Source organism: Mustelus asterias, chromosome X (assembly GCF_964213995.1).
Source record: "Mustelus asterias chromosome X, sMusAst1.hap1.1, whole genome shotgun sequence".
Taxonomy (NCBI): Eukaryota; Metazoa; Chordata; class Chondrichthyes; order Carcharhiniformes; family Triakidae; genus Mustelus; species Mustelus asterias.
Window position 1 is genome coordinate 3,026,305 of NC_135834.1, and position 27,659 is coordinate 3,053,963.

At 46.3% G+C, this 27,659-nt stretch overlaps 1 protein-coding gene across 1 annotated transcript; it reads left to right on the plus strand.

The window, feature by feature from the left end:
- Nucleotides 1-444: 444 nt before the first annotated feature.
- On the plus strand, nucleotides 445-27,659 carry LOC144481981 (inhibin beta B chain-like). Its single transcript, XM_078201209.1, has 2 exons — nucleotides 445-1,198; nucleotides 26,635-27,659. Exons 1-2 carry the CDS (start codon nucleotides 841-843, stop codon nucleotides 27,414-27,416), a joined length of 1,140 nt encoding a protein of 379 aa, XP_078057335.1. The 5' UTR covers nucleotides 445-840; the 3' UTR covers nucleotides 27,417-27,659.

Below are 27,659 nucleotides of genomic sequence, written 5' to 3' on the forward strand. Positions count from 1 at the left end.
CTTTCATTAGCTCAGGGATGCAGTGGCCAATTTGAAACGCCACCTTTGCCAATGCAGCAGCTGAGATAAGCTAACTCATACAGATCCCAGAAGGATGTGGAGACATTCTGAGACTGCTTGACCACAGTGAGCGACACATTGTCCCACTGAGATAGAGGAGGAGTGTTGAGACCTTTACAGAGACTTTTTGTTTAGCCTCATGTGTAGTTGAGTTTCTTGTTACGAATTCCATGGTCTGTGAAAGGACCATTGCCCAATGTTTACAAACCTGGAAAAGTTTAGAATTCAACGGCCAACAATGTGCCTTAACAGGAAAGGAAACATTCATCAAGGTTCAAATGTCAACAAAGGCAAATAAAATATCATCAGTGGTTTTGTAGGGAGTGGTGGCAAGGCTCATTCTCGTTTCAAACCCTATTTTGCCACTTGTAAAGAATGAAAATCAAACGTAAATGCCAACATTTTGCAGCATGAGAAAAGCAGGGCTTGGATATTACCTCATTTTGGCCTTTAGAGCTTTTGCCCTTCCTGTCACCTGATTTGATGAAAATGACAAGGGAGCCATGCAGTCACACAATCCTCCCTTTGACCCCTCATCCTGCCTCAATTCGATAGTGTAATGGTTTGGCACACACGGTATTTTCCTGATCTTTCTGCACAAGTCAATAGTTTAATCTGAAATGATCGGAGGTCTGTGCCAACGCCAGTTGTTTTTCCTGGGCAAGGAGATGCGTCAAGCGAGTCTAACAGAAGACCTGATATAAAGAGGCCCGTGAGGTTTTCTTAGAAACTGCTGCTGGTTTCTGTCGGGCTCCTGCAAAGGGAAACACCTTCACCACGATGAAGGAAAGAATGATTCTGAGCTTCTGCTGCTTCTTTTGGTTACGGACTCTGACTCTCACGCAATCTGAGGACACAGCTTGTACTTTCTGCAACTTCTCCGGCTCTGAGGCAGCAACAGATGACAAAGTCCTCAAGTGGATGAAGAGCTACATCCTGAAACAAATGCACATGAAGGCAAGGCCAGAAGCCCCCAATGAAACTCTCAGGAAAAGTCAAGTGTCCATCCTGAGGAAATTTCACATAGACAATCTGATGGAGGTCAGCTCACTGGACACTGGAGGAAACATGCAGAAGTTTGCACACAACCAGGGAGTGAAAGATAAAAGTTATGAAATCATCACCTTTGCACATTCAGGTTAGTCCCAGTAATATCATGTTACCTATTTATCCTATAAATTTGGTGGATTAGAATAGGCGGCAGATATGATCTGACCCCTTTTTGTGCCCCTGATGAAGTTGACTTTAACCCTCGCAGTTTCTTCTTATCCTTCACAAATCAAAAGAATAGTTTTCATCACTTTGATACCCCCACTCTGAAGTTAAAGTTTATTCATTATTGTCACAAGTTTTAAAATTTATTCATGTCACAAGTAGGCTTACATTAACACTGCAATGAAGTTACTGTGAAATTCCCCTAGTCGCCATACTCCTGTTCGGGTACACTGAGGGAGAATTTAGCATGGCCAATGCACCTAACCAGCACGTCTTTCAGACTGTGGGAGGAAACCGGAGCACCCGGAGGAAACCCACGCAGACACGGGGAGAATGTGCAGACTTCACACAGAGAGTGACCCAAGCCAGGAATTGAACCCGGGTCCCTGGCACTGAGAGACATCGGTGCTAACCACTGTGCCATCGTGCCGCCCCGACAAGTTTTCTATTCTGGAGACTCCGTGGTGGGAGGGAAAGTCCATGTGATTCCCACTGGGCAACGGGGTGGGTGAACAGGCACCATCTTCCACTTTTCAGCTCATTAATTGTGCATCTGCTAGGAGCTCAGCGAATCACCTGGCGGGGCAGGGAGGAAGTCACCTACCCCATCATTACCTCATGGGGTCGGAGGCCCTGGCGCCATATTTAAAGGGAACCCAGACAGATAATCACCCCGCATTACTCCTCCAGATTCCTCGCAGCCACTGCTGGCTGGTGCAAGCAATCACAGTCCAGGACGTATGAGGACACCTCCAGCCTTGTCTCTCTCACTCATCTCTAGATAAGAGCAGCACAGGTGTCACACCTATGCTCAGGCTAATACTCAATGTTACAGTGGACCTTGTCAGCCAGCCCACTGATCTTCTGAAGGTCCCACTGCCTCTTGCTGCTCAGACCCATGCCCCTCCTGACCCTGTGTAAAGCTGTGGTGGGCCTTCCTTCTCCTCATCTGGATTGGAGCCATTACTGAGGCACATTAACCTTAAGATTCTCTTAAGGTTAACGTGCAGGTTCAGTCGGCAGTTAGGAAGGCAAATGCAATGTTAGCATTCATGTCGAGAGGGCTAGAATACAAGAGCAGGGATGTACTTCTGAGGCTGTATAAGGCTCTGGTCAGACCCCATTTGGAGTATTGTGAGCAGTTCTGGGATCCGTATCTAAGGAAGGATGTGCTGGCCTTGGAAAGGGTCCAGAGGAGGTTCACAAGAATGATCCCTGGAATGAAGAGCTTGTCGTATGAGGAATGGTTGAAGAGTCTGGGTCTGTACTCGTTGGAGTTTAGAAGGATGAGGGGGGATCTTATTGAAACTTACAGGATACTGCGTGGCCTGGATAGAGTGGACGTGGAGAGGATGTTTCCACTAGTAGGAAAAACTAGAACCAGAGGGCACAACCTCAGGCGAAAGGGACGCTCCTTCAAAAGAGAAATGAGGAGGAATTTCTTCAGCCAGAGAGTGGTGAATCTGTGGAACTCTTTGCTGCAGAAGGCTGTGGAAGCCGGGTCATTGAGTGTCTTTAAGACAGAGATAGATAGGTTCTTGATTAATAAGGGGATCAGGGGTTATGGGGAAAAGGCAGGAGAATGGGGATGAGAAAAACATCAGCCATGATTGAATGGCGGAGCAGACTCAATGGGCCGAGTGGCCTAATTCCACTCCTATGTCTTATGGTCTTATGGGTTACCTGCAACCGCATCGTCAACACCTCAGTGGATGTGTGAACACATTGAAGTAATAAATTTAGTGAGGTTTCCCTCCATATCAAAGCCAGCAGGCCAGTGTTAAGTCCTTTTCCTGATCTCCATCGAGACGTGGCATTCCCACTCCATCCCTCCCAGGTAAAGGACATCCTGGAAAAGCAGAGATGGCTGTTCCTAATGCTCGTATATCACTGTGCATGGAGACATTGCTCTTTGACCAGGGTGATGAGAGCCATGTACATGAAGCCTCATGGGGACACTTTCCCACTCATCTCCTCCGCCCTCGAGAGAGACCATTGTCATGGCAACATAGAAACCACATGATTCCTTGTCAGCCATCACCATTCACCTGGCAGGATGGCGATTTGGAGACAGGAGTTTGCTGCCCTCCACCAACCGTACCACTTGGAGGCATTCACATCCCCTTCTCTCTCTTCCCCTCTTCCTTCCAACTCTCTCTCCCTCCCTCCCTCCTCTCCCTCTCCTTCATACTGCAGTCAATGGTAAATGTCACAGAATAAAGGGCAGCTCCACACTTTGCTGGGAACTTCGTGCTGTAAGTCATTGAGTCAGGAACAAAGCTGCTGCAATGTGCTCTTCAGCACAGAGAGGAGAACACAGTGGAGCCTCACCATTATCAGGGTGTCCCTTCAATCAGCCCCTCGCTAATCTTCAACCCCACCAGCCCTGAAAAGACCCTCCTCCCAACTCGAGGGATCTGACTGACTGACTGACTGACTAACTGCATGGTGAGGACAGTTTAGAAAATGGTGCAGGTCACCTTCCAGACTCATTCCTCCCCCTCCTATCCCCCAAATGCCCCATCATCACAGTCCCATCCAATATCACTATTCCTCTGCCCTCCGTCACCCTGGACCCTCCCACCATCCACCTCCACATGACCTCCCTCCCCTCAGAGTCGACACCTGTTACTGTCCCCTTGCCCACCTGACCCTGCCACCTCCCATTATCCAAGCCACCTGTCTTGTCTCCCCCAGTGACCCACCCAATGGAACCCTCACCCTGGACCTGCCACCCCACTGCATATTCTATATAGAAACCACCCCAAACCCCTCAATTAGATTCCAGACTGCCCCCTCTGACTGTGACTGTTTCCTCCTCCAAGCAGCACCCTCGGCTCTCTCCCCAGGACCCCATTAACTGAAGCAGTCTCCAAGTCTGAATGGCTCCTTCATCATCTCCAGGATGTAGGCTGGGATTTCCCACTCCCATTTTTCTCGGGCAGGTTTCCCACCATGTAATGCTCAGAACCTCATTTCCATTGATTTGCATCTCATTATCGGGCCTCCTCACAGAAATCAGCCCTCCACTATGTTCAAAAATCCTCTCACATTGGTGTGGCGTTATGACGGCATGAATTACAACTGCTTTTAAAAGGGGTGCTACTGGCAAGCTGACTTCCCAGGGGAGTATGGAGGTGAGGACACTGAGTACAGAGAAGGGAATCACGAAATATTCAGGGTCACTGGCTGAAAATTTGCGGGAACTGGGATAGGACTCGAGGGATGCAGGTACTGAGGCTGTTGGGTGCGGGTACAGGGCTGAGGGTACCGGTGCCTTAGGGGTGAAGGCTACAGAGCAACGGAACTGGAGTAAAGAGGAAAAAGACATCAGGGTAAGAAAGGGAAAGAGATTGGGCCAGAAACAGGGAAAACTCAGTACCAGAAGGAGAAGACAGCCCTATGTTAAACTGACCCTTTCTAAGGCTGCATTTGCTTGGTGATTTATATATAGAATAACAGATATCCGCGAATGAGTTAGAGACTGGAATCTAATCAAGGGGTTCGGGGTGGTTTATATATAGAATAACAGATACCCGGGAGTGAGTTACAGACTGGAATCTAATCGAGGGGTTCGGGGTGGTTTATATACAGAATAACAGATACCCGGGAGTGAGTTACAGACTGGAATCTAATCAAGGGGTTCGGGGTGGTTTATATATAGAATAACAGATACCCGGGAGTGAGTTACAGACTGGAATCTAATCGAGGGGTTCAGGGTGGTTTATATATAGAATAACAGATACCCGGGAGTGAGTTACAGGCTGGAATCTAATCGAGGGGTTCGCGGTGGTTTATATATAGAATAACAGATATCCGGGAGTGAGTTACAACCTGGAATCTAATCGAGGGGTTCGGGGTGGTTTATGTACAGAATAACAGATATCCGCAAGTGAGTTACAGACTGGAATCTAATTGAGGGGATCGGGATGGTTTGTATATAAAATAACAGATATCCAGGAGTGAGTTACAGCCTGGAATCTGATCGAGGGGTTCGCGGTGGTTTATATATAGAATAACAGATACCCGGGAGTGAGTTACAGACTGGAATCTAATCGAGGGGTTCGGGGGGGGTTTATATATAGAATAACAGATACCCGGGAGTGAGTTACAGACTGGAATCTAATCGAGAGTTCAGGGTGGTTTATATATAGAATAACAGATACCCGGGAGTGAGTTACAGACCGGAATCTAATCGAGGGGTTCGGGGTGGTTTATATAATGAATAACAGATACCTGGGAGTGAATTACAGATTGGAATCTAATCGAGGGGTTCAGGGTGGTTTGTATATAAAATAACAGATATCCGGGAGTGAGTTACAGCCTGGAATCTGATCGAGGGGTTCGGGGTGGTTTATATATAGAATAACAGATACCCGGGAGTGAGTTACAGACTGGAATCTAATCAAGGGGTTCGGTGTAGTTTATATATAGAACAGATACCCGGGAATGAGTTACAGACTGAAATCTAATCGAGGGGTTCGGTGTAGTTTATATATAGAATAACAGATACCCGGGAGTGAGTTACAGACTGGAATCTAATCGAGGGGTTCAGGGTGGTTTATATATAGAATAACAGATACCCGGGAATGAGTTACAGACTGGAATCTAATCGAGGGGTTCAGGGTGGTTTATATACAGAATAACAGATACCAGGGTGTGAGCTACAGACTGGAATCTAATCGAGGGGTTCGGGTGGTTTATATATGGAATAACAAACACCCGGGAGTGAGTTGCAGACTGGAATCTAATCGAGGGGTTCAGGGTGGTTTATATGAAGGATAACAGATTCCTGGGAGTGAGTTATAGACTGGAATCTAATCGAGGGGTTCGGGGTGGTTTATATATTTGAATAACAGATACCCGGGAGTGAGTCATAAACTGGAATCTAATCGAACTTGATTTGATTTATTCTTGTCACATGTATTAGTATACAGTATAAAGTATTGTTTCTTGCATGCTATACAGACAAAGCATACCATTCATAGAGAAGGAAAGAAGAAAGTGCAGAATTTAATGCCACGGTACTAGCTAGGGTTCAGAGAAAGAACAAAGGACAATACAGCACAGGAACAGGCCCTTCGGCCCTCCAAGCCCGTGCCGCTCCCTGGTCCAAACGAGACCATTCTTTTATATCCCTCCATTCCCACTCCGTTCATATGGCTATCTAGATAAGTCTTAAACGTTCCCAGTGTGTCCACCTCCACCACCTTGCCTGGCAGCGCATTCCAGGCCCCCACCACCCTCTGTGTAAAATATGTCCTTCTGATATCTGTGTTAAACCTCCCCCCCTTCACCTTGAACCTATGACCCCTTGTGAACGTTACCACCGACCTGGGGAAAAGCTTCCCACCGTTCACCCTATCTATGCCTTTCATAATTTTATACACCTCTACTAAGTCTCCCCTCATCCTCCGTCTTTCCAGGGAGAACAACCCCAGTTTACCCAATCTCTCCTCATAACTAAGCCCCTCCATACCAGGCAACATCCTGGTAAACCTCCTCTGTACTCTCTCCAAAGCCTCCACGTCCTTCTGGTAGTGTGGCGACCAGAACTGGACGCAGTATTCCAAATGCGGCCGAACCAACGTTCTATACATCTGCAACATCAGACCCCAACTTTTATACTCTATGCCCAGTCCTATAAAGGCAAGCATGCCATATGCCTTCTTCACCACCTTCTCCACCTGTGACGTCACCTTCAAGGATCTGTGGACTTGCACACCCAGGTCCCTCTGCGTATCTACACCCTTTATGGTTCTGCCATTTATCGTATAGCTCCTCCCTACATTATTTCTACCAAAATGCATCACTTCACATTAATCAGGATTGAACTCCATCTGCCATTTCTTTGCCCAAATTTCCAGCCTATCTATATCCTTCTGTAGCTTCTGACAATGCTCCTCACTATCTGCAAGTCCTGCCAATTTTGTGTCGTCCGCAAACTTACTGATCACCCCAGTTACACCTTCTTCCAGATCGTTTATATAAATCACAAACAGCAGAGGTCCCAATACAGAGCCCTGCGGAACACCACTAGTCACAGGCCTCCAGCCGGAAAAAGACCCTTCCACTACCACCCTCTGTCTTCTGTGACCAAGCCAGTTCTCCGCCCATCTAGCCACCTCCCCCTTTATCCCATGAGATCCAACCTTTTTCACCAGCCTACCATGAGGGACTTTGTCAAACGCTTTACTAAAGTCCATATAGACGACATCCAAGGCCCTTTCCCTCGTCAACCATTCTGGTCACTTCTTCAAAAAGCTCCACCAGGTTAGTGAGGCATGACCTCCCTCTCACAAAACCATGCTGACTATCGTTAATGAGTTTATTCCTTTCTAAATGCGCATACATCCTATCTCTAAGAATCTTCTCCAACAACTTCCCCACCACGGACGTCAAGCTCACTGGCCTATAATTACCCGGGTTATCCTTCCTACCCTTCTTAAATAACGGGACCACATTAGCTATCCTCCAACCCTCTGGGACCTCACCTGCGTCCAGTGACGAGACAAAGATTTGCGTCAGAGGCCCAGCGATTTCATCTCTCGTCTCCCTGAGCAGCCTTGGATAGATTCCATCAGGCCCTGGGGGATTTGTCAGTCTTTATATTCTCTAACAAACCTAACACATCCTCCCTTGTAATGGAGATTTTCTCCAACGGTTCAACACTCCCCTCCGAGACACTCCCAGTCAACACATCCCTCTCCTTTGTGAATACCGACGCAAAGTATTCATTTAGGATCTCCCGTACTTCTTTGGGCTTCAAGCATAATTCCCCACTTTTGTCCCTGAGAGGTCCGATTTTTTTCCCTGACAACCCTTTTGTTCCTAACGTATGAATAAAATGCCTTGGGATTCTCCTTAATCCTGTCTGCCAAGGACATTTCGTGACCCCTTTTTGCCCTTCTAATTCCCCGTTTGAGTTCTTTCCTACTTTCTTTGTACTCCTCCAGAGCTCCCTCCGTCTTTAGCTGCCTGGACCTAACATACGCCTCTCTTTTCTTTTTGACCAGTCCCTCAATTTCCCTGGTTATCCACGGTTCTCGAATCCTACCCTTCCTATCCTTCTTTTTTACAGGCACATGCCTGTCTTGCAGCCCTAACAACTGTTCCTTAAAAGACTCCCACATGCCAGATGTGGATTTACCCTCAAACAGCCTCTCCCAATCAAGAGCTGCCAATTTCTGCCTAATCCCACTAAAGTTAGCCTTGCCCCAATCCAACACCTTACCCTTGGGACACCACTCATCCTTTTCCATCACTATCCTAAAGCTAACAGAATTGTGGTCACTATTTGCTACATGTTCCCCTACCGAAACTTTGAAGACCTGACCGGGCTCATTCCCCAGTACTAGGTCCAGTATAGTCGGGCTATCTACATATTGTTCCAAAGAACCCTCCTGTACGCATTTTACAAATTCCTCCCCATTCAGAGTCCCAGCTCTCAGCGATTTCCAGTCTATACCAGGGAAATTGAAGTCTCCCACGACAACAACCCTATTTTTCCTGCACCTATCCAGTATCTCCTGACATATCCGTTCTTCCACTTCCCTTGGGCTGTTGGGGGGCCTGTAGTATACCCCCAACATAGTGACTGCGCCCTTCCTGTTTCTAAGCTCCACCCAGAGTGACTCGTTACACGACCCCTCTGAATTGTCCTCCCTCTGCACCGCTGTAATATGCTCTCCAACTAATACTGCTACTCCCCCACCTCTTTTGGCCCCTCCTCTGTCTCGCCTAAAACACTTGTACCCCGGAATATTCAGCTGCCAATCCTGTCCCTCTTTCAACCAAGTCTCTGTCACCGCAACCACATCCAAATTCCTCGTGAGCATTAAGGCCCTAAGTTCGTCTGTCTTACCTGCTACGCTCCTTGCATTGAAGTATAAGCACTCCAGGCCCAGTGAGGCCATCCTCCCCCAGAGTGCTCTTCTTCTTTGCCAGCCTTGTCCCAGCCCCAAGCTCGTCCCTAGCCTCTACACTTGTAGACCTAATATTTTGATCCCCACCCCCCTGCCATACTAGTTTAAACCTCCCCGAACTGCACTAGCAAAACTCCCAGCCAGGATATTCGTGCCCTTCCAACTTAGTTGTGACCCGTCCTTCTTGTACAGGTGCCATCCTCTCCTGAAAACTTCCCATTGATCTAGGAAAATGAAGCCCTCCCTCCTGGACCAGTCCTTTAGCCAAGCATTCAATTGTACCAACTCCCTATTCTTAGCCTCACTGGCATGAGGCATTGGGAGCAGCCCAGAGATGGCCACCCTGGAGGCCCTACTTTTTAGTCTATTTCCCAACTCCCTGAATTGCTCTCGTAGGATCCCCCTGCTCTTCCTATCTACGTCATTTGCACCAATGTGTACAATGACATCCGTTTCTTTATCTTCCCCTTTTAAGATGCCTCCTATCCGCTCGGTGACATCCATTATCCCAGCACCAGGTAGGCAGACTACCATCCTGGTGTCCCGTTCGCACCCACAGAATCGCCTGTCCGTGCCTCTAACTGATGCATCCCCCACCACTATTGCTCTCCTAACCCCTCTCTTTCCTTTCCAGGCCACAGAGCCTGACTCTGTGCCAGTGACCTGGTCACTGTGGCTTACCCCTGGAGAGTCATCCTCCCCGACACTATCCAAAACAATATACTTATTTTGGAGTGGGACAACCACAGGTGACCCCTCCACTAATTGCTCACTCCCCTCCCCTCTCACACCTGTCGCCGAGCCCTTCCTATTATGAGAGACAGCCACTGGAGTACTCTCTGGTACATTACCCTTCTGACCTTTACTCCTCCTAACTGTGACCCACGTGTCTTCCTCCCGATGCCCCGGTGTAACTCGTTCCCTATAACTCATGTCAATTATTCTCTCATTCTCCCTGACTAGACCAAGGTCAGCAATCTGCAGCTCCAGTTCCCTGACGCAGTCCCTCAGGAGCTGCAGTTCCACGCACCTGGCGCAAATGTGGTCCTCCGGGAGGCTAGGTGTTGCCAGGAACTCCCACATCCCACACCGGAAGCACCGAACTGGCCTATCACTCATAGTTACCCTTATCCTATATAGGTTTGGATAAAAATAATTTACCTTGCCTCGCCCTTTCTGCCTAAGCCCTGTGAGCCAAAGCCCTGACAGCTTTCACTCTGCTTCCCTCTCACTCCACTGCCCGCTCCCGACGTTGCCCGCTGTATACTGCAGCCTACCTGTTATACTTCACGCGCTTAAAAAACCCTTCCCAGACTCTTTAGCAGCCCACTTCCGGTTTTCACTTTAAACTTAAGAAAAATACTACTACAAAATGAAAGGCCAAAAAAAACACACACCCTAACTGACTAATTAAAATAAATAAATAATTCAATCAATCTCTCCCCAGCTCTCCTGCCTCCAATCACTCCCTCTCTGCTTGCTCCAGTGGAAAGATGAACTTTGTGCGAGGTCGGTCCATTCAGAAGTCTGATGGCAGCAGGGAAGAAGTTTTGAGTCGGTTGCTACATGATCTCAGACTTTTGTATCTTTCTCCTGACAGAAGAAGGTGGAAGAAAGTATTTCTGGGGTGCGTGGGGTCCTTAATTATGCTGGCTACTGTTCCGAGGCAGCGGGAAGTGTAGACAGTGTCAATGGAGGGAGTCTGGTTTGCGTGATGGATTGGGGTACATTCACTACCTTTTCTTGCGGTCTTGGGAAGAGCAGGAGCCATACCAAGCTGTGATACAACCAGAAAGAATGCTTTCTATGGTGCATCTGTAAAAGTTGGTGAGAGTCGTAGCTGACATGCCAAATTTCCTTCGTCCTCTGAGAAAGTAGAGGCGCTGGTGGGCTTTCTTAACTATAGTGTCAGCATGGGGGGACCAGGACAGGGTGTTGGTGATCTGAACACCTAAAAACCTGAAGCTCTCAACGATTTCTACTTCGTCCCCATTGATGTAGACAGGGGCATGTTCTCCACTACGCTTCCTGAAGTCGATGACAATCTCCTTCGTTTTGTTGACATTGAGGGAGAGCTTCTCTATCTCATTCCTGTACTCTGTCTCGTCATTGTTTGAGATCCGACCCACTACAGTGGAGTCATCAGCAAACTTGAAATTCGGGTTGGAGGGGAATTTGGCCACACAATCATAGGAGTATAGTTGGGGGCTGAGAACACAGCCTTGTGGGGCACCGGTGTTGAGGATGATCGTGGAGGAGGTGTTGTTGCCTATCCTTACTGATTGTGGTCTGTGGGTTAGGAAGTTCAGGATCCAGTTGCAGAGGGAGGTGCCGAGGCCCAGGCCACGGAGCTTGGAGATGAGTTTCATAGGAATAATGGTGTTGAAGGCTGAGCAATAGTCAATAAATAGGAGTCTGACATAGATGTCTTATCCAGGTGTTCCAGAGTTGTGTACGGCCAGGGAGATGGCGTCTGCTGTGGACCTGATGCGGCGGGAGGCGAACTCTAGTGGACCCAGGCAATCCGGGAGGCTGGAATTGATTCGTGCCATGACAAACCTTTCGAAGCACTTCATAATGATGGATATTCGAGCCACCGGCACGCTGCCTGGCTTTTCTTTGGTACCGGGATGATGGTCGTCTTCTTGAAGCAGATAGGGACTCAGACTGTTGTAAAGAGAGGTTGAAGATGTCTGTGAATACCCCCGCCAGCTGATCCACACAGGATCAGAGTGCACGTCCGGGTACCCCATCTGGGCCAGTCGCTTTCCGTGGGTTGATCTTTGAGAAGGCTGCTCTGACATCTGCAATGGTGACCCCAGATACAGGTTCATCTGAGCCCTCTGGGGTGGAGTGCGTGCTGTCGCTGACCTCTTGCTCAAAAAGGGCATTGAATGCATTGAGTTCATCAGGGAGGGGTGCCTTGGAGCCGATGATTTTACATATCTTCATCTTGTAGCCTGAGGGGATCGGGGTGGCTTATATACAGAATAACAGATACCTGTAAGTGAGTTATAGACTGGAATCTAATCGTGAGGTTTGGGTGGTTGATATGTAGAATAATAGATACCCAGGAGTGAGTTACAGACTGGAATCGAATCGAGGGGTTCGGAGTGGTTTATATATAGAACAACAGATACCCGGGAGTGAGTTGCAGACTGGAATCTAATCGAGGGGTTCAGGGTGGTTTATATATAGAATAACAGATACCCGGGAGTGAGTTACAGACTGGAATCTAATCGAGGGGTCCGGGGTGGTTTATATATAGAATAACAGATACCCGGGAGTGAGTCACAGACTGGAATCTAATCGAGGGGTCCGGGGTGGTTTATATATAGAATAACAGATACCCGGGAGTGAGTCACAGACTGGAATTTAATCGAGGGGTCCGGGGTGGTTTATATATAGAATAACAGATACCCGGGAGTGAGTCACAGACTGGAATCTAATCGAGGGGTCCGGGGTGGTTTATATATAGAATAACAGATACCCGGGAGTGAGTCACAGACTGGAATTTAATCGAGGGGTCCGGGGTGGTTTATATATAGAATAACAGATACCCGGGAGTGAGTTACAGACTGGAATTTAATCGAGGGGTTCAGGGGGGTTTATATATAGAATAACAGATACCCGGGAGTGAGTTACAGACTGGAATTTAATCGAGGGGTTCAGGGGGGTTTATATATAGAATAACAGATACCCGGGAGTGAGTTACAGACTGGAATCTAATCGAGGGGTTCGGGGTGGTTTATATATAGAATAATAGATACCCGGGAGTGAGTTACAGACTGGAATCTAATCGAGGGGTTCAGGGTGGTTTATATACAGAATAACAGATACCCGGGAGTGAGTTACAGACTGGAATCTAATCGAGGGGTTCGGGGTGGTTTATATATAGAATAACAGATACCCGGGAGTGAGTTACAGACTGGAATCTAATCGAGGGATTCAGGGTGGTTTATATATAGAATAACAGATACCCGGGAGTGAGTTACAAACTGGAATCTAATCGAGGGGTTTGGAGTGGTTTATATATAGAATAACAGATACCCGGGAGTGAGTTACAGACTGGAATCTAATCGAGGGGTTCGGGGTGGTTTATATATAGAATAACAGATACCCGGGAGTGAGTTACAGACTGGAATCTAATCGAGGGATTCAGGGTGGTTTATATATAGAATAACAGATACCCGGGAGTGAGTTACAAACTGGAATCTAATCGAGGGGTTTGGAGTGGTTTATATATAGAATAACAGATACCCGGGAGTGAGTCACAGACTGGAATCTAATCGAGGGATTCAGGGTGGTTTATATATAGAATAACAGATACCCGGGAGTGAGTTACAGACTGGAATCTAATCGAGGGGTTCGGGGTGGTTTATATATAGAATAATAGATACCCGGGAGTGAGTTACAGACTGGAATCTAATCGAGGGGTTCAGGGTGGTTTATATACAGAATAACAGATACCCGGGAGTGAGTTACAGACTGGAATCTAATCGAGGGGTTCGGGGTGGTTTATATATAGAATAACAGATACCCGGGAGTGAGTTACAGACTGGAATCTAATCGAGGGATTCAGGGTGGTTTATATATAGAATAACAGATACCCGGGAGTGAGTTACAAACTGGAATCTAATCGAGGGGTTTGGAGTGGTTTATATATAGAATAACAGATACCCGGGAGTGAGTTACAGACTGGAATCTAATCGAGGGATTCAGGGTGGTTTATATATAGAATAACAGATACCCGGGAGTGAGTTACAAACTGGAATCTAATCGAGGGGTTTGGGGTGGTTTATATATAGAATCACAGATGTCCGGGAGTGAGTTACAGACTGGAATCTAATCGAGCGGTTCGGGGTGGTTTACACATAGAACAACAGATACCCGGGAGTGAGTTACAGACTGGAATCTAATCGAGGGGTTCGGGGTGGTTTACATATAGAATACTAGATAACCGGCAGTGAGGTACAGACTGGAATCCAATCGAGATGTTCAGGGTGGTTTATATATAGAATAACAGATATCCAGCAGTGAGTCACAGACTGGAATCTAATCGAGGGGTTTGGGGTGGTTTATATATAGAATAACAGAGACCCGGGAGTGAGTCACAGACTGGAATCTAATCGAGGGGTTCGGGGTGGTTTATATACAGAATAACAGATACCCGGGAGAGAGTTACAGACTGGAATTTAATTGAGGGGTTTGGAGTGGTTTTTAAATAGAATAACAGATATCTGGGAGTGAGTTACAGACGAGAATCTAATCGAGGGGTTCAACGTGGTTTATATGTGGCATAACAGATACTTGGGAGTGAGTTACACACTAGAATCTAATCAAGATGTTCGGGGTGGTCTTTATGTAGAATAACACATATCTGAGAGTGAGTTACAGACTGGAATCGAATTGAGGGGTTTGGGGTGATTTATATAAATCGAATAACAGATATCCGGGTCTGAGTTACAGACTGGAATCTAATTGAGGGGTTCAGGGTGGTTATATACAGAATACCAGATACCCGGGAATGAGTTACAGACTGGAATCTAATTGAGGGGTTCAGGGTGGTTTATATGCGGCATAACAGATACTTGAGAGTGAGTTACACACTAGAATCTAATCGAGGGGTTTGGGGTGGTTTATATATAGAATAACAGATACCTGGGAGTGAGTTACAGACTGGAATCTAATCGAGGTGTTCGGGGTGGTTTATATATAGAATAACAGATACCCACAAGTGAGTTACAGACTGGAATCTAATCGAGGGGTTCAGGGTGGTTTATATGTGGAGTAACAGATACCTGGGAGTGGGTTGCAGACTAGAATCTAATCGAGGGGTTCGGGATGGTTTATATATCGAACAACAGATATCCAGGAGTGAGGTACAGACTGGAATCTAATCGAGGGGTTTGTGGTGATTTATATAGAACAACAGATATCCGGATTGAGTTACAGACTGGAATCTAATTGAGGGGTTTGGGGTGTTTTTTTGTGGAACAACAGATACTTCGGAGTGAGTGACAGAATAGAATCTAATCGAGTGGTTCGGAGTGGTTTATATATAGAATAACAGATACCGGGAGTGAGTTACAGACTGGAATCTAATCGAGGGGTTCGGGGTGGTTTATATAGAGAAAAACAGATACCCGGGAGTGAGTTACAGACTGGAATCTAATCGAGGGGCTCGGGGTGGTTTATATATAGAATAACAGATAACCGGGAGTGAGTTACAGACTGGAATCTAATCGATGGGTTCGGGGTGGTTTATATATAGAATAACAGATACCCGGGAGTGAGTTACAGACTGGAATCTAATCGAGGGTTTTGGCGGTGTTTATATATAGAATAATAGATACCCGGGAGTGAGTTACAGACTGGAATCTAATCGAGAGGTTCGGGATGGTTCATATATCGAATAACAGATACAGATACCCGGGAGTGAGTTACAGACTGGAATCTAATCGAGGGGTTCGGGGTGGTTTATATATAGAATAACAGATACCCGGGAGTGAGTTACAGACTGGAATCTAATCGAGGGGTTCGGGGTGGTTTATATATAGAATAACAGATACCCGGGAGTGAGTTACAGACTAGAATCTAATCGAGGGGTTCGGGCTGGTTTATATATAGAATAACAGATACACGGGAGTGAGTTACAGACTAGAATCTAATCGAGGGATTCAGGGTGGTTTATATATAGAATAACAGATACCCGAGAGTGAGTTACAGACTGGAATCTAATCGAGGGGTTCGGGGTGGTTTATATATAGGATAACAGATACACGAGAGTGAGTTACAGACTGGAATCTAAACAAGGGGTTCGGGATGGTTTATATATAGAATAACAGATACCCGGGAGTGAGTTACAGACTGGAATCTAATCGGGGGGTTCGGGGTTGTTTATATATATAATAACAGATACCTGGGAGTGAGTTACAGACTGGAAGCTAATCGAGGGATTCAGGGTGGTTTATATATAGAATAACAGATACCCGGGAGTGAGTTACAGACTGGAATCTAATCGAGGTGTTCGGTGTGGTTTATATATAGAATAACAGATACCCGGGAGTGAGTTACAGACTGGAATCTAATCGGGGGGTTCGGGGTTGTTTATATATAGAATAACAGATACCCGGGAGTGAGTGACAGACTGGAATCTAATCGAGGGGTTCTGGGTGGTTTATATATAGAATAACAGATACCCGGGAGTGAGTTACAGACTGGAATCTAATCGAGGTGTTCGGTGTGGTTTATATATAGAATAACAGATACCCGGGAGTGAGTTACAGACTGGAATCTAATCGAGGGGTTTCGGTGGGTTTATATATAGAATAACAGATACCCGGGAGTGAGTTACAGACTGGAATCTAATCGAGGGGTTCTGGGTGGTTTATATATAGAATAACAGATACCCGGGAGTGAGTTACAGACTGGAATCTAATCGAGGGGTTCGGGGTGGTTTATATATAGAATAACAGATACCCGGGAGTGAGTTACAGACTGGAATCTAATCGAGGGGTTCGGGGTGGTTTATATATAGAATAACAGATACCCGGGAGTGAGTTACAGACTGGAATCTAATCGAGGGGTTCTGGGTGGTTTATATATAGAATAACAGATACCCGGGAGTGAGTTACAGACTGGAATCTAATCGAGGGGTTCGGGGTGGTTTATATATAGAATAACAGATACCCGGGAGTGAGTTACAGACTGGAATCTAATCGAGGGGTTCGTGGTGGTTTATATATAGAATAACAGATACCCGGGAGTGAGTTACAGACTGGAATCTAATCGAGGGGTTCAGGGTGGTTTATATGTGGAGTAACAGATACCTGGGAGTGGGTTGCAGACTAGAATCTAATCGAGGGGTTCGGGATGGTTTATATATCGAACAACAGATATCCAGGAGTGAGGTACAGACTGGAATCTAATCGAGGGGTTTGTGGTGATTTATATAGAACAACAGATATCCGGATTGAGTTACAGACTGGAATCTAATTGAGGGGTTTGGGGTGTTTTTTTGTGGAACAACAGATACTTCGGAGTGAGTGACAGAATAGAATCTAATCGAGTGGTTCGGAGTGGTTTATATATAGAATAACAGATACCGGGAGTGAGTTACAGACTGGAATCTAATCGAGGGGTTCGGGGTGGTTTATATAGAGAAAAACAGATACCCGGGAGTGAGTTACAGACTGAAATCGAATCGAGGGGTTCGGGGTGGTTTATATATAGAATAACAGATACCCGGGAGTGAGTTACAGACTGGAATCTAATCGAGGTGTTCAGGGTGGTTTATATATAGAATAACAGGTACCCGGGAGTGAGTTACAGACTGGAATCTAATCGAGGTGTTCAGGGTGGTTTATATATAGAATGACAGATACCCGGGAGTGAGTTACAGACTGGAATCTAATCGAGGGGTTTGGGGTGGTTTATATATAGAATAACAGATACCCGGGAGTGAGTTACAGACTGGAATCCAATCGAGGGGTTCGGGGTGGTTTATATATAGAATAACAGATACCCGGGAGTGAGTTACAGACTGGAATCTAATCGAGCGGTTCGGGGTGGTTTATATATAGAATAACAGATACCCGGGAGTGAGTTACAGACTGGAATCTAATCGAGGGGTTCGGGGTGGTGTATATATAGAATAACAGATACCCGGGAGTGAGTTACAGACTGGAATCTAATCGAGGGGTTCGGGGTGGTTTATATATAGAATAACAGATACCCGGGAGTGAGTTACAGACTGGAATCTAATCGAGGGGTTCGGGGTGGTGTATATATAGAATAACAGATACCCGGGAGTGAGTTACAGACTGGAATCTAATCGAGGGGTTCGGGATGGTTTATATATAGAATAACAGATACCCGGGAGTGAGTTACAGACTGGAATCTAATCGAGGGGTTCGGGGGGGTTTATATATAGAATAACAGATACCCGGGAGTGAGTTACAGACTGGAATCTAATCGAGGGGTTCGGGATGGTTTATATATAGAATAACAGATACCCGGGAGTGAGTTACAGACTGGAATCTAATCGAGGGGTTCGGGGTGATTTTTATAAAGTATAACAGATAACGAGGAGCGAGTTACAGAGTGAATTCTAATGAAGGCATTCAGTACTTTTGCTTTTCTGGAAGATGTCTGAGAGATTCAGTAACTACTGCTCTTTTTTAACAGTTTGAGTAATGAGCTTGATTCTTCTAATTGTACTGTCACATTTGGCGGGACACGCAAAATGAAAACGCTTTCTTCATGTTCCTGTGCATTCCTATGTTGCAATCAACCTCAAGTCTGTTGGTCATTCTTCCACTTGTAACAGGCAGTATTACTGGCAATATATGCTCATAGTGGTGGATGCTATTGCAGCAGTTTCAGCATCACTCTGATTGCTACCTCCAGTCCTTGTTCCCCATTGCAATTTAGATCTCTGGTGCTCTGGTCTTCCTTCTGTCTGGGTCCATCTCTGCTCCCAGAAGGATATCAGTATCATCACACTGTGCTCTCCATGCTTCCTTTAAGCAGATGTCTGAGACCTTGTTTTCTGAAACAATCATTTTCGCCATGCACATCCATCAGACGATGGCTAAAGCTTTGCTTTGACACATATTGTAGGCCTCCTCCACGTCCCTGGTCTGGTGCCCGCTGGGCTCTTTCTCATCGCTTCTTGGAAAAGCTTCCATGCTGTGAACATGCAACTTGTCTTGCCCACAACAACGCATCATGCAATGTTGTAGCTGTTTTCCTGACACATACATTTTGTATTTGTTCTACATTCCTATCCCCACACTCTTTTCCTCTACTTTGCTTGCAAGAGGTTGGCTGCTGTCTGAAAGATACTCAGACTTGCCTTATGATTCCTCTCAGAAACCCAACGCTAGTGGATAAACTGCACGACATCCATGCACCAGCTCTGGTCCTCATCAGGCAATCGATTGGATCCCTCAAATACCAATGTGAGAATGAGTGTCTGGTCACTTGAGCCACAGCTGCCTTCTATATTCCATGCTGGCCTGCAGAATGATTTGATTGAACCCCTCACCATTCAGTGTCAGGCTGTCCACGTTCAGACCCAGGATACTGCTGTGTGTAACGCTGGCTAAACATCATTGAGATATTAAAAATGATAATTTTTTTGTCATTTACTTTGAACATTGGCTGAAGACTGACATCTCTGACCCTGGGGACCACTAGAGGAGGCCGAGATGGATCATACACTCGGTACTCTGGTTGAAGATTGATGCAAATACTTCAGCCTTATCTTTTGCACTGATGTGCTGGGAGGATGGGGATATTTGTGGAATCTCCTGCTCCAGTTTAATTGTTTAATTGTCCACCACCATTTACGACTGGAGGTGGCAGGACTGCAGAGCTTAGATCTGATCCATTGGTTGTGGGATTGCTCAGCTCTATTACTTGCTGTTTGTCATGCAAGCAGTCCTGTGTTGTAGCCTTACCTCATTTTTAGGTATGCCCGGTGTTGCTCCTGGCATGCCCTCCTGTACTCCTCTTTGAACGAGGGTTGATCCCCTGTCTTGATGGTAATGGTCAAGTGGGGGATATGCTGGGACATGAGGTTACAGATTGAGTACAATTCTGCTGCTGCTGATGGCCCACAGCCCCTCATGGATGCCCAGTCTTGCTCTGGCTCACCACCACTTTCTCAAGGGCAGTTAAGGGTGAGCAATAAATACTGGTCTAGCCAGCGTCACTCATATTTTGAGAATGAATTATTAAAAAAGCAACATTTGTGTGTGTCCTATCTTGATGCAGATATGAGGAAAAATTTTTAAGGTCTGTAGAAATATAAGGCACAGGTGTTTGCGTCAATCGTTCAAAAGTGAAGTTTACCAATTATACCAGAAGATCATAAGATGTAGGAACAGAAGTCGACCATTTAGCCCATCGAATCTGCTCCTCCATTCTATGAGATCATGACTGATCTGATATCATCCTCAACTCCACTTTCCCGCCTTATCCCCATAACCCTTTATTCCCTTACTGATGAAAAATGTGTCTATCTCAGCTTTGAACATACTTAACAACCCAGTGTGGTAAAGAATTCTACAGATTCACTCCTCTCGGAAAAGATATTCCTCCTCATCTCTGTCTTCAGTGGGTGACCCCTTACTCTGAGATTATGCCCTCTGGTCCTAGACTCTCCCACAAGGGGAAGCAAACTCTCCACATCTACCCTATCAAACCCCCTGCAAAATCAGCACTTCTCCACATATAGAAAGAGACGATTTGTATTCAGATCGCACTTTTCCCAACTTTTGGAATTTCCAAAGCACTTTACAACCAATGAAATCCTTTTGAAGTGTAGTCACTATCAAATGTGGGCAATGCGGCAGCTAATTTGCGCAAAGCAAGCTCCTGGAAGCAGCATTGTGGTAATGAGCTGATAATCTCCTCATGATGTCGATTAAAGTGTAAATATTCGACAGCACACATGGGCAACCTGTCAGCTTTGCTGTGAAACTGTGCCATTCAGTCCATCCGAGAGGTCAGATAGAGCCACATCGCATTCGAAAGATAGCACCTCTGACAGTGCAGCACTCCCTCCTAAGTGTCAGCCTTAATTTTATGCGCAAGCCTGTGGAGTAGGACTTGAAACAATGCCTTTCTGTCTCAACATCGTATCTATCTTCCTTGTTAAATGCTAGGGGCTTTTACCTTCATGGCCTAGTGGTATTATCGCTAGACTATTAATCCAGAAACTCAGCTGATGTTCTGGGGGACCGGGGTTCGAATCCCACCACGGCAGATGGTGGAATTTGAATTCAATAAAAAAAGTCTGGAATTAAGAATCTACTGATGACCATGAAACCATTGTCAGAAAAACCCATCTGGGTCACTAATGTCCTTTAGGGAAGGAAATCTGCCGTCCTTACCCGGTCTGGCTTACATATGACTCCAGAGCCACAGCAATGTGGTTGACTCTGCACTGCCCTCCAACGGCAACGAGGGATGTCATAGAGGTTTACAGCATGGAAACAAGCCCTTCGGCCCAACTTGTCCATGCCGCCCTTTTTTTTTTAACGACTAAGCTAGTCGCAATTGCCCGCGTTTGGCCCATATCCCTCGATAGCCATCTTACTCATGTAACTGTCTAATTGCTTTTTAAAAGACAAAATTGTACCCGCCTCTATTACTACCTTTGGCAACTTGTTCCAGACATTCACCACTCTCTGTGTGAAAGAATTGCCCCTCTGGACCCTTTTGTATCTCTCCCCCCGCACCTTAAACCTATGCCCTCTAGTTTTAGACTCCCCTACCTTTGGGAAAAAATATTGACTATCTGGCTGATCTGTGCCCCTCATTATTTTATAGACCTCTAAGATCACCCCTCAGCCTCCTATGCTCCAGAGAAAAAAGTCCCAGTCTATCCAGCCTCTCCTTACAACTCAATTCATCAAGTCCTGGTAGCATTCTAGTAAAACTTTTCTGCACTCTTTCTATTTTAATAATATCCTTTCTATAATAGGGTGACCAGGACTGTACACAGTATTCCAAGTGTGGCCTTACCAATGTCTTGTACAACTTCAATAAGACGTCCCAACTCCTGTATTCAATGTTCTGACTAATGAAACCAAGCATGCTGAATGCCTTCTTCACCACCCTGTCCACCTGTGACTCCACTTTCAATGAGCTAGGAACATTTACCCCAAGATCTCTTTGTTCTATAACTCTCCCCAACGCCCTACTATTAACTGATTAAGTCCTGCCCTGGTTCGATCGACCAAAATGCATCACCTCGCATTTATCTAAATTAAACTCCATCTGCCATTCGTCAGCCCACTGGCCCAAATTGATCAAGATCGCGTTACAATCCTCGATAACCTCCTTCACTGTCCACTATGCCACCAATCTTGGTGTCATCTGCAAACTTACTAGCCATGCCTCCTAAATTCTCATCCAAATCATTAATATAAATGACAAATAACAGTGGACCCAACACCAATCTCTGAGGCACACTGCTGGTCACAGGTCTCCAGTTTGAAAAACAACCCTCTACAACCGCCCTCTGTCTTCTGCCATCAAGCCAATTTTGTATCTAATTGGCTACCTCACCCTGGATCCCCTGAGATTTAATCTTATGCAGCAACATATCATGTGGTACCTTGTCAAAGGCCTTGCTAAAGTCCATGCAGACGACATCAACTGCACTGCCCTCAACGACCTTCTTGGTTACCCCTTCAAAAAACTCAATCAAATTTGTGAGACATGATTTTCCACTCACAAAGCCATGCTGACTGTCCCTTTGTCTTTGCCTCTCTAAATGCCTGTAGTTCCTGTCTCTCAGAATATCTTCCAACAACTTACCCCTACAGATGTGAGGCTCACCGGTCTGTAGTTCCCAGGCTTTTCCCTGCAGCCCTTTTTAAACAAAGGCACAACATTTGCCACTCTCCAATCTTCAGGCACCTCACCTGTGGCTGTCGATAATTCAAATATTTCTGCTAGGGGACCTGCAATTTCCTCCCTAGCGTCCCACAACGTCCTGGGATACACTTCATCAGGTCCCGGGGATTTATCTACCTTGATGCGCTTTAAGACTTGCAGCACCACCACCTCTGTAATATGTACACTCCTCAAGACATCACTATTTACTTCCCCAAGTTCCCTAACATCCATGCCTTTCTCAACAGTAAATACTGATGAGGAATATTAATTTAGGATTTCACCCATCTCTTGTGGATCCACACATGGATGACCTTGTTGATTCTTAAGAGGCCCTACTCTCCCCCTAGTTACTCTGTTGCCCTTTATGTATTTGTAGCATCTCTGGATTCTCCTTTGCCTTATCTGCCAAAGCAATCTCGTGTCCCCTTTTTCCCCTCCTGATTTCTCTCTTAAATCTACTTCTACACCCTCTATACTCTACAGGGGGCAGGGATTTAGATTTTTGGATCATGGGATCTCTTCTGGGAAAGGGGTGACCTGTTCAAGAGGGACAGGTTACACCTGAACTGAAGGGGGACTAATATCCTGGCGGGGAGATTTGCTAGAACCACTCAGGAGGATTTAAACTAATTTGGCAGGGGGTTGCGACCCAAAGCAGGGAGACAGAAGAGGAGGTTGAGGACAACACAGAAGTTAAAGAGAGCACGTTAAGTAGTAAAGGCTGCCTATGCATGTCATGTGCCTCCTTCTTCTTCTTGACCAGGGCCTCAATATCCCGAGTCATCCAGGGTTCACTGCTTCTACCAGCCTTGCCCTTCACTCTGAGTGGAATGTGTTTACCCTGAACCCTGGTTAACACACTTTTGAAAGTCTCCCACTTACCAGACAGTCCAAAGATGTGCGGGTTAGGTTGATTGGCCAGGTTAAAAATTGCCCCTTAGAGTCCTGGGATGCGTAGGTTTGAGGGATTAGTGGGTAAATATGTGGGGGTAGGGCCTGGGTGGGATTGTGGTCGGTGCAGACTCGATGGGCCGAATGGCCTCCTTCTGCACTGTAGGGTTTCTATGATCCCCTTACCTGCTAAGAGACTCCCCCAATTAACCTTGGAAAGTTCCTGTCTGATACCATCAAAATTGGCCTTGCCCCAATTTAGAATTTTAACTTTTGGGCCAGACCTATCATTCTCCATAGCTATCTTAAAACTAATGGAATTATGGTCACTGGTCCCAAAGTGATCCCTCACTAACACTTCTGTCACCTGCCCTTCCTTATTTCCCAGGAGGAGGTCAAGTTTTGCCCCCTCTCTAGTTGGACCATCCACATACTGAGTGAGAAATTCCTCCTGAATACACTCAACAAATTTCTCTCCATCCAACCCTCTAATACTATGGCTGTCCCAGTCAATGTTGGGAAAATTAAAATCTCCGACTATTACCACCCTATTTTTCTTGGAGCTATCTGTAATCTCCTTACATATTTGCTCCTCAATTTCCCGCTGACTATTTGGGGGCCTATAGTACAACAAAGTGATTTCCCCCTTCTTATTTCTCAGTTCTTTCCATCCAGACTCAGTGGGTGAACCCTCGGATATATCCCCTCTCAGTATGGCCGTGACGTTTTCCCTAATCAAAAGTGGAACTCCCCCTCCTCTCTTACCTCCTGTTGTATCTTTCCTATAGCATCTGTACCCTGGAACATTGAGCTGTCAGTCCTGTCCCTCCCTTAGCCATGTTTCAGTAATTGCTATAATATCCCAGTCCCATGTACCCATCCATGCCCTGAGTTCATCTGCCTTGCCCGTCAGGCCTCTTGCATTGAAATAAATGCAGTTTAATCTGGACTTCCTTTCCTCCCTGCTTTGCTTTTGCTTGACCTGACCTAGGATTACTGACACTGCCTTTACTACTTAGCGTGCTCTCTTTAACTTCTTTGGCTTTGGGTCGCAACCCCCTGCCAAATTAGCTTAAACCCTCCTGAGTGGCTCTAGCAAATCTCCCCGCCAGGATATTAGTCCCCCTTCAGTTCAGGTGTAACCTGTCCCTCTTGAACAGGTCACCCCTTCCCCAGAAGAGATCCCATGTTCCAAAAATCTAAATCCCTGCCCCCTGCACCAGCTCTCAAGCCACGCATTCATCTGCCTAATCATAGAAACCCTACAATGCAGAAAGAGGCCATTTGGCCCATCGAGACTGCACCAACCACAATCCCACCCAGGCCCTACCCCCATATCCCTACATATTTACCCACTAATCCCTCTAACCTACGCATCTCAGGACTCTAAGGGGCAATTTTTAGCATGACCATTCAACCTAAACCGCACATCTTTGGACTGTGGGAGGAAACCAGAGCACCCGGAGGAAACCCACGCAGACACGAGGAGAATGTGCAAACTCCACACAGACAGTGACCCAAGCCAAGCCTAATCTTCCTATTTCTACTCTCATTAGCACGTGGCACCAGCAGTAGTCCAGAAATTACTACCTTCGAGGTCCTACACTTTAGCCTTCTGCCTAACTCTCTATATTCACTCTTCAGGACCTCATCCCTTTCCCTACCTATGTCGTTGGTATCAATATGTGCAACGACCTCTGGCTGCTCACCCTCCCCCTTAAGAATGTCCTGCAATCGCTCAGAGACGTCCTTGACCCTGGCACCAGGGAGGCAACACACCATCCTGCAGTCTCGATTGCGGCCACAGAAACGCCTGGCCGTGCCTCTAACTAGTGAGTCCCCTATTACTACTGCTCGCTTGCTCTTTGCCCAACCCTGCTCAACAGCAGAACCAGGTGTGGTGCCACAGGTCTGGCTGCTGCTGGTATCTCCCCCTGAGAGGCTCTCCCCCTCAACAGTATCCAAAATGATATACCTGTTTGAAAGGGAAATAGCCACAGGAGACTCCTGCACTACCTGCCTGCCTCTCCTGGTAGTCACCCATCTACCTGACTGAACCTGTGGTGTGACAACCTCTCCCTAATGACTGGCTATCACCCTCTCTGCCCCCCGTATGCTCCATAGTGTGTCCATCTGCTGCTCCAACCGAACAATGCGGTCTGTGAGGAGCTGCAGTTGGACACACTTCCTGCAGACAAAGTTGTCAGGGAGACAAGATTGCTCCCTAATTTCCTACATCTGGCAGGAGGAGCATATCACTGCCCATGGATGGATTTATTGGATGGGCAATAAATGCTGGCCAGCCAGCAATGCCCATGTCCCACGAATGAATGAACAAAAAGATCAGAACCTTGACCCCATGGGTTGACTTCCTTGTGTCACCATGTGTTGTGAAAGCATAAACAAGAGCGGGAACACTTTCTCTGCTCTCTATTTCCCATGGAAATGTGAACTCAGAAAGAAATGAAACAGGATGAAGTTTGCTCGCGTTTGTCTCCAGTGTCACTCCTGATAGGGACTGGAGGAAATCACCCCAGTGATTTTGGTTTCTTCATGACTCCTTCCTCCCAAGAGTGAAGATGACCATTTTAAACAAGGGAAGGTTCAAACACCTCCCTTTGAGCTTTAACCCCACACCACTGTTGGCAGGTCCTTCACTCTCAATGCCCTGAGCATTGGCACTGAACAGCCATTTCAATGTTGTGGTTACACGCTTATGGCAAAGACCGGATACTCTGAGGGGAGCATCCATCTCCGAATGCCTTCAAACCATTGCCATCATCCACCAAAGTTAGGAGTGCGCGCAGCAGTATTCAAGAAGTTTGATTGTACCCAGGGTTTGATTGGTAGCTCTGTTACTCTGACCCATGATCTGCAGCACAAAGATTGAGTACCATGAGTGGAGTGCGCCATTTCCTCTCCATCATCTACAAGGTTCAAATCAAGTTCTGCTTGCCTAGCTAGCTGGGGTTGCAACAGTTCCCGAGACGCATCAGTGTGTAGAATTGCTTTTAATTTCAAAAATTAAAAAAACATGCTTTTTTCAATAACTGTAATTTTTGCTTTTGTTGCTTTTTGCTCCATCTCTACATGCCGACTAAAATGGATTGTCTCTTTTCTTTCATAGTCCATACAAACCTTTCCAAAGTCAGGCTAAACTTTCTCCTTTCGAATGAACCAGCCCAGAACACACTTGCATTCATTCAACAAGCAAACCTGTGGCTGTACCTCAAGGTCTCTCCTCCCAACTCTTACAGGAGGAGGCAGAAAGTGACTTTAAAGGTACTTCTGAAAGGACAAGGAGATGCCAACCACACACTGATCAGCAACAACCAGCTCATTGTCAAGCGGAGCAGCTGGCATGCATTCCCAGTGACTTATGCTATCCAGGGTTTCTCTGGCCGAGAACATAAGCGGTTACATTTTGACCTAGAGTGCAGCGGCTGCACTGATCCTAGTGGAGCTTCAATGCTCCTTGATATCTACAGTAAAGCCCAGCAAGCCTTTCTGGTCTCTCAGATTAGGCTTTCAAAGAAAATCCCCCACATACAGAAGCGAGGAATTGAATGCGTGGAGAAGTTGAACTATTGCTGCAGGAAAACGTTCTTTGTGAATTTCCGTGACATTGGCTGGGATGACTGGATCATAATGCCCCATGGTTACAATGCAAACTATTGCCTAGGTAACTGTGCTCCTCACGTAGCTGGAGCACCTGATTTTGCAGCATCCCTCCACAGCATTGTGACCAACCTGCACAAACTGAATGGCTTCCACTCTGAGTTCCCTGTGAGTTCTTGCTGCATTCCGATCAAAAGGAACACACTGTCCATGCTATACTTTGACGAAGATGGTCAGATCATCAAAGAGGACATTCCAGACATGATTATTGAAGAGTGTGGCTGCACTTAGCTCAACTCCCCTCAGTACTCCTCAGGCATCGTGCCCGATGCCTGAACAGAACAATCAAAAACATTTTCAATGATCATCCAGTTTTGGAGCACATAACTGCTCATGAACAGAAGATCACTCAAACACGAATAAAGGCTACTCATTCCCTGCGACAGATTCCAATCACTTGCAAAGTTGTCTGTTGAGTATACTTCAGCCATTCAATGAACGCAAATGTTAATAAAATCATTTCAAAGGTGTGCT

Coding starts and splice junctions, on each gene's coding strand:
- LOC144481981 (XM_078201209.1), top strand. CDS start 841: ATGAAGGAAAGAATGATTCTGAGCTTCTGCTGCTTCTTTTGGTTACGG. Junction 1,199..26,634: donor CATCACCTTTGCACATTCAG/GTTAGTCCCAGT, acceptor TTTCTTTCATAG/TCCATACAAACCTTTCCAAA.